This window comes from Culex pipiens, chromosome 2 (assembly GCF_016801865.2).
Source record: "Culex pipiens pallens isolate TS chromosome 2, TS_CPP_V2, whole genome shotgun sequence".
NCBI lineage: Eukaryota > Metazoa > Arthropoda > Insecta > Diptera > Culicidae > Culex > Culex pipiens.
Genome location: NC_068938.1, coordinates 157066009 through 157081976, shown reverse-complemented (window position 1 = coordinate 157081976; position 15968 = coordinate 157066009). Strand labels below are relative to the sequence as shown.

Genomic DNA, 15968 nt, shown 5'->3' with positions numbered 1-15968 from the left:
ATTAGGCCCGCATGTTGTGTCGAGATACGACGCCACGATACGAAGTCGCGATGGATCGATGCAAGTGCACCACGCACGCACTTGGGCGTTGAAGCCAGTCGAACCACATTCGAATGCCACCTCCAAACCAGGCGGGCAGGAAAATGAACTTGGACTTGATTGAATATCGAGCGTCTGCTGGAGCGATCGTAATTGATGATTGGAGGGGAATTTAGTTTGACACCTTGTCCGGCTACGGTGCATTTCCGGTCAATGAACTAATTAAAAGATATAGTTGCATTTTAATCAAAATTGTAGTTATGTTAAGAGTAAAAGCTTAAACTGATTTGAACAGTCATTATTTTAGATGCAATAGCGTTTTAAAAATCAGTTCGCTCCAATTGAGTTACTAAGGAAATTAGAATCTTGTAAATTTTGAAACCCAACCGAGCAGGGGTAAATAACACGGGAATACCAAATTTTGGTATTACTTGGGCAAATAACAGAGACCAAAATGTGCCCTTGGTTGCCCAGTAATGGATGGTAAAATACCATGAAATCATACCAAAGTCTTGTATGTGGAAGGGCACAACAATGCCAAAAAATGTTATTGCAAGGGTAAAATAAAATCATTTCAATACCAAGTTGAGGTCTTCTGGATTTTTAAACATTGCTTGAATACCAAAACTTGGTATTGACATGGTTTTATTTTTAGGTATTCCCGCGCCCTTGGAAAATCAGATTTTGGTATTCCTGTGGTCTTCCACATACATGATTTTGGTTCGATTTCATGGTTTTTTACCATCTATTACTGGCCAACCAAGAGCACATTTTGGTCGCTGGTATTTGCATAAGTAATACCAAAATTTGGTATATTCATACCATTTTTAGTGCAGCAGTTGCAGTAAGTGAAAAAACTAACTTAATCCACCTATGTGGTTGATGCCTTCCTCACTTTTTACCAACAATGGGTAATATGAGTGGTTTGGACACATATTTCAGCTATTTTTTTTAGGCCCAGAAAAATAAGTACACAGATATAACTTAAGTTGTCATAACTCGAGACAGGGTTGCCAGATCTTCAATTATGTGGACTCGTTGGAAAGGTCTCTAGATAACCTAACCAACGATGGGTCGGATGATGGATCCGGACATCGTTTACATGCATTTAAGTGAGATCCGGCTTCAAAAAAGTACATAAATATCACTTAAGTGGTCATAACTCGAGGCAGGGTTTGGCAGATCTTCAATTATGTAGACTCGTTGGAAGGGTTTCTTGATTACCTAACCATTGATGGGTCGGATGATGGATTCAGACATCGTTTACATGCATTTAAGTGAGATCCGGCTTCAAAAAAGTACATAAATATCACTTAAGTGGTCATAACTCGAGACAGGGTTGCCAGATCTTCAATTATGTAGACTCGTTGGAAAGGTCTCTAGATTACCTAACCAACGATGGGTCGGATGATGGATCCGAACATCGTTTACATACATTTAAGTGAGATCCGGCTTTAAAAAAGTACATAAATATCACTTAAGTGGTCATAAATCGTGGCAGGGTTGCCAGATCTTCAATTATGTGGACTCGTTGGAAAGGTCTCTTGATTACTTAACAAATGATGGGTCGGATCATTGATCCGGACATCGTTTACATGCATTAAAGTGAGATCCGGCTTCAAAAAAGTACATAAATATCACTTAAGTGGTTATAACTCGAGACAGGGTTGCCAGATCTTCAATGTTGTGGACGCGTTGGAAAGGTCTCTTGATTACCTAACCAACAATGTGTCGGATAATGGTTCCGGACATCGTTTACATACATTTAAGTGAGATCCGGCTTCAAAAAAGTACATAAATATCACTTAAGTGGTAATAACTCGAGACAGGGTTGCCAGATCTTCAATTATGTGGACTCGTTGGAAAGGTCTCTTGATTACCTAACCAATAATGGGTCGGATGATGGATTCAGACATCGTTTACATGCAGTTAAGTGAGATCCGGCTTCAAAAAAGTACATAAATATCACTTAGGTGGTCATAACTCGAGACAGGGTTGCCAGATCCTCGATGTTTTAGACTCGTTGGAAAGGTCTTTTGATTACCTATCCAACGAGGGGTCGGATGATGGTTCCGGACATCGTTTACATACATTTAAGTGAGATCCGGCTTCAAAAAAGTACATAAATATCACTTAAGTGGTCATAACTCGAGACAGGGTTGCCAGATCTTCAATGTTGTGGACTCGTTGGAAAGGTCTTTTGATTACCTAACCAACGATGGGTTGGATGATGGATCCGGACATCGTTTACATGCATATAATTGAGATCCGGATATATGTGAAAACACATTTTTATACATAACTTTTGAACTACTTATCGAAACTTCAAACAATTCAATAGCGATGTATGGGACCCTAAACCAAGTCGATTGCAACTGGTTCGATCAAAATCGGTTCAGCCAGTGCTGAGAAAACTTGGCAAGATTTTACACACACACACACATACACACACACACACATACACACACACACACATACACACACACACACAGACATTTGTTCAGTTTTCGATTCTGAGTCGATTTGTATACATGAAGGTGGGTCTTCGAGCTTTTAATAAAAAGTTCATTTTTAGAGCAGGATTATAGCCTTACCTCAGTGAGGAAGGCAAAACGGAAATGATCCATATGCAACAGCCAAATCTACTCACCTGATGATTCCATGTTGTTCTTAGTGATATTCTTCACCACATCGAATTCATTTGTCATTGATGAACGGCCTGTGCTTGAAGTTCTTGAAGATTCTGAAAAATAACAAGATTGAAAAATAAGGATTGAAATTCACCAAAATTCAATAATCTGTTGATTAACTCGTTTTTCAAAGTATTTGGTTATCCCAACATAGAGATCTTTCTACGTTTTAAAAAAAAATCTTAGAAGGTATATAAAATAAACATGAAAATCAGCATTAACATTTTTGAGTTTCAAGTCAAATAAAAATTAATTATCTCGTCAAAATTTATAAAAAAAAATTCCGTAGTTTCAGAGGAGTTTGATTAAACCTTTCAATACCAAAATAATAATCCTTTCAATACCAAAATAATAATCCTATCAATACCAAGATAATACCAAAATGTGGCATCCTGACTTTGAAAATTTAGTAATTAAAGTAATTTCTTCAGGGGGTATATCAAAAATGTTTAAAATCCAGTTTGAAATTTCCGGTTTTCAATGAAAGCATTCGCTATGAGACATCATTTTAGCGCAAAATTAATTATTTTGTCAAAATTGGTCAAAATTTTCCCATACTTTCAGGTGAATTTGATAAAACACTTTAATACCAAAATAATACCATAATGTGCCATCCTGACTTAGGAAATTTTCCACAATTTCAAGTCATTTCTTTAGGGGGTATATCAAAAATGTTTAAAATCAAGTTTGAAATTTCCGATTTTCAACGAAGGCATTCGCTTTGAGATTTTAGCGCAAAAATAATTATTTTGTCAAAATAGGTCAAAATTTTCCCATAGTTTCAGAGGAATTTGATAAAATACTGTAATACCAAAAGAATACCAAAATGTGGTGTTCGACCATTTACAAATTCTGCAATTTTGCAATATCAAAACAATACCTTAAATTGGTATGATACCACATTTTGCTCTTGCATAATCCTTAAGACAAATTTTAAAGGGTCCAGATATACCAAAATTGGGTATTGATACCAGAGAATGGTATTATTACGCATTTCCCTTGTTATTTACCCATGCTCGGGCAATCTGAGACATGCACCACTTCGACGTCGTCGTGCTATCATGTCGCACCCGCCATTTTGACGTTCCGAGAAAAACGCGTTTTAATGTTTGACCTTGAATATTCAAAAACGAGAGCACGCAATGTAAACAATAACAAACACGTTTTGTTTGGCTGACCATTCTGTGCATTGTCCCAAAGTTTGGTTGAAGTTGGTTGCTGGAGTCCCGAGTTATAATTACAAATGTTTACGGTAGTCTAGCTTGTACGTGCGACAAACGCATCCTGACTTTCCTGGCCTGAAATCCCTTTGGCCTTTTGTCGCACTTTTTTTTTTTTTTTTTGTGTGCAACCAACCAAACGGGACCACGCGGTCGCTTCTTACAAATTGAGTTGTTTCCATGTATTTTTAGATCTACATTCTATACATGCAAATAACTCGCATAGGCATTTGGAAGGTGTTAGCTCTGCCGAGCTTCGGTGACCCATTTCTACGCTGGCTAGCCGAGCGCGAGGTCCCTCAGCTTTTATCGACAAGCCCCGCCCTGAAGAACGTTTGCACCAATCGGGTTCAAACGTTATTTAGAACTTCCGAACCCTTGTCAAATGGACAAGGACCCAGCGCGTATATAGTTTGATAGTAACAGTATTCCTATTTCCAGACGTCGCTCACCAAGCCGTGATGGCCTAGTGGTTAGCATTTTTGCTTACCAATCCAAAGGACGGGGGATCGAACCCCGACTCGGGCGACTTTGATTTTTCGTTCATGTTCATAGTTTCAAGATTAATATTTCCTATACTTTCTCGTTGGGAGCAGATTCCCTTTGGCCTTTTGTCGCACTTACATCAATTTTCATGGAGTGACAAGATAGCACGACAAGATTGAAACTTCTTTCATATGTAAAGTGACAAAAATGCACGGAGTTTTTTCGGTTTTTGTTGAATATCTCAGGATTAAAAACGGATTTTGGGGATCTGTGAAGGTCAGAAGGTGAGGCATTGTGAGCTGCACAAAATGGCGTTCTTAACTCAATTTGGCCCAAAATGCACGTACGACAAGTTAGCACGATGGCGACGACTTGCTGGCAAAACCCTTGTTACATTCTTCGTTTTTTCTTGTTATGCAGTAATTTATGTTTTTGGTTTCATTTTTCCCAGATTTGATTATGATGCGTTTTTCAGTTTCCTACTGTTTATTTGCTTGATGGATTAATTCTTTAGCTGTTTAGCACCTTATTCACACAGAAAAAAATGATGGTAATATTCTTCAGGAAATGGTGACAGATTTTGTGGCAAAAAAAATATTAATTTTACTCCAGGAAATGATGAATTTTCATCAGTTTTTGATGAATATTCATCAGGTTCACATTTTTACAATTTTTTTATGTAATGTTACTAAAAGAGGTAATATTCAACCTACCAAATTTTCAACATTCCAAAATTCATTTTTTTCTGTGCATACGTTTTGATTTGTATGTTTTACTCTATCAGCTGTAGATTTCAAAAGTTTCTTTTTTTAAATTTCAACACTGAAAAAAAAACCAATTCTCGAAATCGTGAATTAAATTCACGAATGCGAGAACCACGAAGTAATATATTCACGTTTATGGTGCAAATGCACCATACTCATGAACAAATTTCTTCGTGGTTCTCACATTTGTGAACTTAATTCACGATTACGAGAATTGATTTTTTTCTGTGAATGCACAGTTTATCTTGTTTTGTTTTGAGTTGTACTGTTGTTCAACTATTTAGCTGTCATTTTTTAATGTATTCAGATTCAGTATTTTTGTTTTTTTGTTCTCAGGTTTCCGAACCCCCCTCGTCAGCCATAATCACCAAACCAATGCCAACGAAATTCGCAAACCGCGGTCACTCTGGCTGGCCACCAATTGCAACCTAACTAATTTTTATCAAATTTTCAGCCCAACTTTCATGTCAACACAAACTAACGAAAAATCAGCCTCACAGCCCGTAACCCTCAAATACAAATTATCTACCCCACCTTCATCCGCTCAGTCCCTCGTGACTCACCGATGCCGTTCCTGCCAATTAGCGGTCCCAGTGCTGCCGTGCCGTTGATGTTCCCGGGCTGCTGCTTCGGTTGATGATGATGCATCGGATGCGGCTGGCCCGACAGCCCGTTGAAGCTCGGCCCCACCAGCCCCTGATTGCGTGCCATCTCCGACGATAATCTAATATTCTCGGTTTTGTTATTAATTGTGCAAATTTTATCATTCGCATGTGGCGTTGTGGCGCTGGCCATCCCGCTGTCACCACCGGCAGTGTTGCCAGTTGTCGATGAGATTGTCACCCGTGGCGGTGGCGGTGGCGTTGACGTTGATGAGTTGTCGGTTGGCACTGTCACTGCCGGCGAGGGTGGTCCAGCCGTGGCTGATTGGGCGCTGCTCGCAATGATAATGTCATTACGGGTCAGGAGGTTGCCACTGGAAGCTGCTGCTGTGGGTTCTGAAGTGCTGGCAGGTTCCGAAGTTGCGCTGGCGATATCTGGGAGCTTTTTGGCTTTGAACAAACGCATCCTTGCGTTGAGTTGGGTTGCGCCGTGGTTCACGTCATCTGAAATATTCATTAAGACGGAAGGAAAATTTGCGTAAGAAAGGTGTTGAATTTGTTGTAGAGATAGAAATCAAGAGGTCTGATTGGCTGACTATTGAACACTGGAATAAACAGCTCGATTAGCAACACGTCAAAAGAGGTAATATAATAAAGGTAGATAATTGCTTTGTCTCCATCTTCTTGACTGGAAGCAGGAAAGTGAAAATTTGCCATGATGAAAAACCAGCTTTCATTTAGTGATTTTATTATAGCTGAAGATAAAAAAGTGTCTATTCAAGCTATAAAATTGGTTTTTATGGCTAAAGTATAAAGAAATAGTCAACCGCATAAAATCGATTTTATATTCTCAAAAAAAAAAAAAAAAAATATAATCAATTTGTTACGAAACTAATAGTTTTTGCAGAGAGTATCTAGTTTCTTTTCAAACTTAAAACGTCTGTGGCTTGCCTAAATTATGACATACCGTCAGTGGGGGTGACATTGGGTCTGGGGGTGAGATTGGGTCAAAGTGATTTTTTACGGATTTTACCATTTTTTAGGTTATTCTCAATGAAACTGAATTCTGTTAAAGGGGTTGTGTAGGGGACATCTTAAGATGACTTCGCTGAAAAAATCTCGTTCCTAGAATAAATCCTGTTATTTTGGCAGATGTCTAAAGTTGGGGTACGTTTTTGGCCAAAAATGAGCTCTCGAAAAATCATTTTTCTAATATTTTTGTTAGAATTGCTCGAAAACTACCCAAATGTTTGAAAATCTCCACTTCAAACATTGTAGCGTGTCAATACGATTCCCTCGAACTAGAAACGCTGTTAGATGACTTGTTGTTACCATATCGTTGTATTTGAGCATCATTTTATTTCCATTTGACCCAATGTCACCCCCTCTAAGGGGTGAGATTGGGTCAATTTTCAAACTATTGGCATTTAAGGTAGTGTTCATCAAAATCCACCATATTTTGGAAAAATGTTAGTAAACTATCTCAGAACAAATCTACGTTGAAAGATTTTCGATGTTATTTAAATTGTTTTTGTTATTAAGAGCGAGTCCACGAGCAAAGCATACCCATCTCGCATCGACCTCACCAATCTGCCTAAAATTTCGAGAGGTGTATAGTTTTTTGACCCATAGTCACCCCCACTGACGGTATCTTGAATGAATTGATAACAAGACCAATTTACATAGAAGACTAATTTTCTACGTTTTGGCATGTGAATATTCGAAGTTCTGGAAATAGTTTTTTTCGAAAATTTTGACCCTTTTGACGTGTTTTGTAAAACGTGCATTGCTAGGATGTGATGATTCTTTTTTTTAAATAAAAAACTATGTCCATATCGACGTCGTCGTGCTATCTTGTCGCACCCGCCATTTTGACGTTCCGAGAAAAACGCGTTTTAATGTTTGACCTTGAATATTCAAAAACGAGAGTACATTACGTAACAACAATAACAAACACGTTTTGTTTGGCTCACCATTCTGTACATTGTCCCAAAGTTTGGTTGAAGTTGGTTGCTGGAGTCCCGAGTTATAATTACAAATGTTTACGGTAGTCTAGCTTGTACGTGCGACAAACGCATCCTGACTTTCCTGGCCTGAAATCCCTTTGGCCTTTTGTCGCACTTACATCAATTTTCATGGAGTGACAAGATAGCACGACAAGATTGAAACTACTTTCATATGTAAAGTGACAAAAATGCACGGAGTTTTTTAGGTTTTTGTTGAATATCTCAGGATTGAAATCGAATTTTGGGGATCTGTGAAGGTCAACAGGTGAGGCATTGTGAGCTGCACAAAATGGCGTTCTTAACTCAATTTGGCCCAAAATGCACGTACGACAAGTTAGCACGATGGCGACGATATGATGAACGGCACGTTCAAGCAGAGCATGATCCACAACAAACGTCCAACTGGTCATTCTTATACAAAATTGGTTGAACTTTAAAAAAAAAACTCTTCAATCGATTGAAGGGTAAAAACTTTAATAACTTTAAATTAGCCCTAATAAAAAGTTATAAAAACACGTTTTTTAGAAATTGATAGTTTTGTCCAAAATAAAAAAAATCCCTTCTGAGTTATAGAAGACTCGAAAAGCACTTTAAAAACGGGAAATAGCAGCGACCTAAAAAACTAACTTGTTTGATGAAAAAGTGTATGTAACGATAACTTTTTATTTGAGTTTTTCATGGCATATTATCAATTTGACAAAGATGAACTTGATTCCAATCCTTTTTTTTTGCAATTTTCTGAAATCCTTAAAAAAAACCTTAAAAATACTAAAACTGCACAAGAAATGCAATGAAATGTTTTGATTCACCCCGAAAATGCCGGGAAGATCCCTTTTTAATGGTGTGGATTGGCCGATATGTTTTCTTAAAGTTCTAGGAAAAATACTTCGTGATAGAAGATAGTTGGATTGATTTGAAAAATAAAACAGTCTTAAAAATAACTTCTTCAAACACCAAATCCAGATCACAATCAAACACCGCTCAACTTTTCCCCAACACTGTAGGGTACCAGCACCAGCAACAGTTCACATAATTGGCACCCGTGACCTGCTCAACATTTTTTACAGCAAGCCTCACTAATACCCCAAATCCATTCACACCCCTGCTCTGGTAGCATTACAACCCACCACCACAGAGTAATCTCTACTCTGTGCCACCACCCTCATCCGCGGAGGGGGTTAAGCTGTAGTTATTGAAGTTATCCAACCAGCAAGCCAATCGTCAACCTTTTTTTTTGCTCTCTACTTTTTTGACTTACTGACTGACTGACTCGCTGACTGACAGCAACCCCGGACGACGACGACGAATGGCGATAAAAATAAAAATTATAATCGTTTCGGAAAGCTCATGAAAACAAACCAAAATGGTGAAGTGGTTCGAAAAAAAGGCGCATACCCACGCATTTTTTTTACCGAGCTCATGTTGTCCAGTTTTTCTATGGTCGGTAATTTCCCCCACAGCGATGAAGCTGCTCATCGACGCATAGAGTAGTGGACCGTAGTGGAGCCATAAGGCCCCAACACCACTCTGTAAGTCAATGCTGGGGGAGGTTGTGGTTGCTGCGAAAGATTAGTCTTTGCGCTGAATTTTGAAGCTGTAGGCCTGGCCATGCATAGCAGAGTAGGCAAAACAGCATTCCTTATGACAGATTACAATTGGCGTCAACTTAGGGCTTACTTCACCCCAATGCACCCTACTATGATGGACAAGTGAGCAAAAAAAAAAAAATGTTCGCGAGTATCATTCCACACTGCGTACACGCCGACCGGGAAGTGGAGTAAATTAAAACAACATAATTAATTAACAGGCGTGATGCGGATTTTGATTAATTTCCTTGAAATTATGGCACAATTTTAATTTGCCCGCGTGGTGGAGCTTTTTTTTCACTATGTCAATGGGGCAGCAAATAAAAAGAGCAACAGACCTGAGCCGGCGTGTCGAATTTGAATGTTTATTTTGGTTTTTGGATGTTGGTGCGGTTGCGAGGGGCCATTTTTCATCGATTACGGAACTTTAAGCGAACCGTGGACGACGAGGCCAATGTTGGCGAGATAAAGATCTGACCGTGATGATGATGGGGTTGGATACGAAGTTACATGGCAATTCTTTGATCGAGGTGATTTAAATGATCAGCGGTGTGGAATGGCTTTGAATTTGTGTGAATCCAAACAATTTCGAAGCCAAGGTACGTTCTGTCTTAAGATTCTGCAAAACTGTAAATAAGTGCCTTCATAGGAAAAAGAAAATGTTAGCAATGATTTCGATCCAGCTTAACCAGAGAACACTCGTGTTCCACACCGTGGAATTGTTCTTAACGGATTCCAGCACCATACCTCGCCGAGATTAGATTTATTTCCCGGTTCTACAAATCCCTCTCCAGCAAAGTGCTACAATGCATTCAAAATCCCAAAGGTGTAAAATCTGAATCGTGCCCCGACAGAGTTCAAGACGATTAGTGTAGCAGAAGCAGCATGGACAATCAGACCTCGCTGCTGATCGGAATGTCTGCTAGGTTTACAGTTAGGCCACACGACCGACTGTGTGTCCAGAACCATCAGTCAAGGGACCCTTGAAGAAGGGCTTCGCTGGGCAGCGTCACTCCGATTAAGATACGGATGTTCGAGGTCGTCGTCGTCGCTAGAAAGATGGTTTCATTTTTCGTTCTTTGCTCTCCCAACTTGGAAGACGCGGTCAACAGCTGGTCGATGGATGCTGCTGACTCATCCCGGTGCTGGATTACTGCGGGAGCAGAGAGTACACTCCGGGCAAGCTTGTAGGCAGTGGAATTTGATCCGGGACTGCCTGCAGAGCAGAGCTTTGGTTGCAGCCAGCCAGCAAATCCGTGACCGATCGTATCTAATGAAGTGTTGAATCGATAAATTATGAACGCGAGGGAGAGAAACATTCTGGTTTCAGAGGTGTTGGGTTGCAGTATGGCCATGTAACGGCTGGCTTAGTTTATAATTTAAGTTTTATTTTAAACTTTAAAATGAAACGAGAGCAAAATGTTGAAAACAAAAAAAATCGTCCAATGCTTCAAGCCGACGTTGTCGTGCAATCTTGTCGCACGTCGCTTATTGACATTCCGAGAAAAACGCGATTTAATGTTTGACCTTTATAATTACGAATTTTTACGGTAGTCGGCCTTGTACGTGTGTCAAACGCGTTCAGGCCTGAAATCCCTTTGGCATGTTGTCGCAATTGCAGCAATTTTCAGGGTGTGTCAAGATAGCACGATAAGATTGAAATCTCTTTCATATGAAAAGTGACATCAATGCACGGCGTTTTTTCGTTGATTATTGAATATCTCAGGATTGAAATCGCTTTACAGGGTTCTGTGAGGGTCAACAGGTTTACACGCTTCCGATTTCTAATCTAATTTAATCTTATCTAACACAAACGCAGCCAGTCCGATGAAAGCATGCTGGAAAGTGTTGTGATTAGATTACGCCCCAAGCACTTTTCTTGTCAATATTAATAATTGCAGTACATCCGAGAACACCCGAAAATGTATTACAAAAATTAAAGCGGCCAGCCCTACTGCGTTGTGTTTACCGCAGAGAGGATTCTGAGAACGGATCACATTTCACAGAATCTACAGGGGAGGAAGGATGCGTGGACATACCGTACCAAACGCTCCGAATCAGTTAGGTGTGGTGTGTTAGTGTAAATTTGGCAGATAATTATATTTTTAGGGAGGAAGTGGAACTGGGTAAATGGGAATTGGGGAATGGGAAAGAAGGTGAGGGGAAGAAAGGTTATTTAATTTATAGTATAACAATATAGGGGAATATAATCATCTAGTAAATAACTATGGAAAGCTCTCACCAAGAAACAGCAAATCTTCAAAAGGCACAACCGGATGGTTTACCAATCGTCAGCTCCTAGTTTTTTTCTCAAGAGAAGAGCCGATAGAAATACGTGGAAGTGTTCCTTTTACTATGATCTTTCCTATGTTCATAGGATCCTTTTTAACCGAAAAAAAATCTCTGGATATATAAGAAATGAAGTTTATGAAAGCGAATGCGAATGAACTTGAGAAATTGGAAACATCCGTAAAAAAAGCACTTTGACTCAATGTCACCCCCACTAACGGTATAACAAAGCTGATGACCTGACCTCAGAAAAATAATGTTTGAAACAGCAATAGTTACAAAATATAAAGAATTCATACAGCAATTCCATTTGAAAAGAGTCTATACCGAAAAAAAAACACTTTTCTAAGGGTTCCTAGCAGAAATAAGTAGACCCGTATTTTTTGTTTGGCCATTAGGTTGACATGAGTAGGACATGCTAAAATTATAAAAAATGTGATAACTTTAAAATTTCAGCAATGACCGTGACATGTTTGGGTACCAAAATTTTCGTAATTGAAAGACGCAGCTTTTTTTATCAAAAAAAAAAAAAAAAACGATGTCAATTTCAAAAGTTTCAAGTTTCTGCTCATTTCTAGGCGTCCGAAGGCTGGCTTTAGGAGCGGCCGTGGCTGACTGGTTACGGTGTTCGCTTTGTAAGCGAATGGTTCTGGGTTCGATGCCCATCTGCTCCCAATGAGAAAGTTTAGAACACAGAAATCAGAAATGATAAATATGAACGAAAAATCAAAGTCACTCATTGCGGGGTTCGAACCCCCGTCTTTTGGATTGGTAAGCAAAAATGCTAACCACTAGGCCATGTCGACTTGGAGAATGGACTGGAATTAGGAATACTGTTACTGAGAGCGAGTTGTGGCGCTATAACCACGGCAAATAGTGTCCAGGGCATTCGTGGAAATACAATGTCCCATCCCAGAGGGTCCCGGAGTACCAAACATTCTTAGCATGGTGCTCCCAACGAATACAACCAAAATCTCGGAGCGTATGGTGGTGTGTCCCCACGCTTCTTCCTCCACCGTCGATTCAGAATTGTGTTGTTGTTCGAACACTCAGTGCTCAAACTCAACCCAATTACGAGTCATCTCTGCGATACGGCTTTACGCAGTAGGCCTGGTCGCTTTAACACTTGTGATGTTTCAATGCATTTCAAGGCAATGGCGCACTACAAATGTTAATAAATGACAAGAAGAGTGCTAGGCGTCATCTAACCTAAGGCACTCTCCAGGATCCCTTGGAAAGATTGGCTGCGCTAGGGTCTGATTAGATTAGATTAGATTAGAAAAAAAAAAAAAATCTCTGGATATATAAGAAATGAAGTTTATGAAAGCGAATGCCTAAAGAACAGAAAAAATTATCACCATTTTTGTCAAAAATAATTGTTTAAACAAAACGAAGGTAGCCATGAAAACAAAAACCGTTTGCTGGTTTTTGCAAATGTCAAACATTTAAATTTCAAATAATGAAAAGAAACCTTGATTTTTTTCTCAAAATGGAATTCTCTCACCGGGATTTGGGTACACGGTCCTTATCAACGACCGCAACGAAGATTAAAAAAAAAGGTTTACACGCTTCCGATTTGATGATAAATAAAAAACATCTTCCAGGGAGCCTTCTGTATCATTTCGGGATCGACTCTAAGAGCTTTCCCGAGCAGACGGAAATAATTTGGGAATAACATTTTTTGATATTTGATAATACTTGGCCAATAACATTTTATGTTATTTATAACAAGATTTGTAATTCGTCGTTATTATTTTTTGTTATTGAATTGTTATTGTAATGTCAGACTAATAACATTTTTAGCTATTCTCCGAACAAATCTTTGTTATTATTTTTTGTTATTTTAACAACTAATCCGATCATCCCAATAACAGTTGGCGGTATTCTTCCATAACAAAAAATGTTATTCCCAAGTTGTTTTGGCAATCAACCGATATCAGACCAATAACAAATTTTGCTATGATAACATAAACTGTTATTAAACTATTATGCAAAAATGGATTTTGCAAGAATATTCCATAACACTTTCTGTTTTTGTTGGCATGAATTTAGTTATTATTAGTCTGTTCGGGTTGCTATGTTCTACAAAGTTATTCCTCGGATCAAAACCAATTAAAAATCTTGAAAATAAGAAAAATTGATAGAGGTTTAGGAAACATTCTCCAAAAAGTAATAACTCCCCTAGTTAATTTATTAAAGTCCGATACTAACTTCAGGTCAATGGTAAAAACACCATACCTTAACAAAATTAGCTCAGATTTTCAGGCAAGCTCTTGTGGTCAAAGTACTTACACCCAAAGTTAAAGAACGAGGGAATAGTCCTCACGAAAAGAAACGTGAGGAAAGTGCTATTTTGCTAGAGTATAGTCCTCTCGCGTGTTGATTCGTTCATTGTAACAGTAACTTTTTTTTATAGATGAACTTTTTTTTTTGAAGATGAACCCATGAGTAAAGTCAATCAAAAAAAAATCAAATCAAATTATTCGCTCTACTGCATTGCCTTGGCGTTCTCGATTGCGAGATTCCTACTCGAAACTAGGTGTCCGAAGGCTTGATTGTTGAGGCAATTGCAAACCTCTTTTTACACCTAAGCATCCATCCACCCCAGGATTCGAACTGACGACCTTTGGGTTGTTAATCCAACTGCCTACCAGCGACTCTACCGAGGCAGGACCCAGGGAGACGACTCCTACACCTGAACTGAGCTAACGACCTAACCTCTAGGTTAGTCCGGGGCCAACATTTACTTCCCTGTCCGACGGAAGGCGTGATCAGACAAATCATGAGTAAAGTATTCTCGGTAATTTCGGAATTTATCCTCTCAGTCCGCACACAGTACCATTTTACTACCGAATCGTGCTCTTTATCCTCTCGCATGCCGATGCCCAGTTCTGGGTGTAGAAATTCCAGTTGATACTCTCAAAAATTTATCTTTTTCATGTATCCGTAAACCGCACTAGTAGATAGCAAAAATTGTTTTACACAAGGTAAACAAGATTAAAGTATGTTAAAATTTTACACAGCAACATAATTTTTCCAGGCTCACACAGTAAAAAATAATGTACACCCAGAACTGGACATCGGCATACGAGAGGATAAAGAGCACGACTCGGTAGTAAAATGGTACTGTGTGCGGACTGAGAGGATAAATCCCGAAATTACTGAGAGTACTTTACTCATGGGTTCATCTTCAAAAAAGTTCATCTATAAAAAAAGTACCGGTACCGAGACTCGAACCCAAGACCTTCGGCATATTGAATCGTGCCTTTGCCGTATGGGCTACCATGGTTCGGTAATCAAGTGGCGGTCATTAGTCCATATAAGCCACTCAATAGGATAAACTGTTCCAATGAACGAATGAACATGCGAGAGGACTATACTCTCGCAAAATAGCACTTTCCTCACGTTTCTTTTCGTGAGGACTATTCCCTCGTTCTTTAACTTTGGGTGTAAATTTGGAAGCTGTAATTTTGGAAAGTTGAATATAACCTCTTTTATGATGTAATTACACCAGATAAGTGGTAAAATTACACATTTCCAGGGGTAAAATTGAATTAAATTTTGGCTGATTTTAGCATGACGTACTTTATGGATGAAGCTTAATCACAATCACATAATTTCGGTCAAGGAACCCCCGAATCAATTTTCAAGATTCAGATACCTTTATGACCTTGAAGTGAAATTTCTGCTTTATAATGTGATGTGAATGTAAAATAACGGCTCAAACAACCCTAAGCCATTCGACACTTTGTCTAGGTCAGCACCAAATCTACCCTTTTCAGGTTCGTCGCCTTATCTCCACCGAAAAAGATGAACCAAATTCGGACTATGACTAAAGTTCATTGATTTTCCATTGATGGTGAAGAAGCCGCAGTAAATTGTCCAGTGGCGTTGACTTTCAAAGATGTCCGACGGACATTGTCCGTCCAGGGGAGACCACCAATCAATGCACGAGCTAATGGACGTGAAACGAACCTCATTATTGTTAGTTGAGGCTGTTGGCCCCGGGGTGTTTATTTTTGTTTACTGTTTACCGTTTTCAGCAGGTGTGTTTGTGATGGCTGACCTCGATTGGGGCGTTTTGTCAATGATATAACCTGAATGTGGCGTTTTTTTTATTTTTTTGGTGCACGTGAATTAGGATTAATGATGGCAATTTTTGTGTTTGTTGCCAACTTGAAATGAGGTGAGTAAATTAGGTGAACAGTTACACCTGATTGGGGTCGGAATGCAGTTCCAAGTTTTGCCAAGTCAATTTGCTTCGATGACGGAGTGGTTTCTTGGGC

At 39.1% G+C, this 15968-nt stretch overlaps 1 protein-coding gene across 1 annotated transcript in view; it reads right to left on the bottom strand.

Moving 5' to 3' along the window:
• LOC120414219 (uncharacterized) overlaps positions 1-15968 on the bottom strand; it is a 144736-nt gene that overhangs the window by 85942 nt on the left and 42826 nt on the right. Inside the window, exon 3 of the mRNA XM_039575326.2 lies at positions 5763-6305. Within this exon, the coding sequence (XP_039431260.1) occupies positions 5763-6267 (505 nt within the window). The 5' untranslated portion in view covers positions 6268-6305. The remainder of the gene's footprint in view (positions 1-5762; positions 6306-15968) is intronic.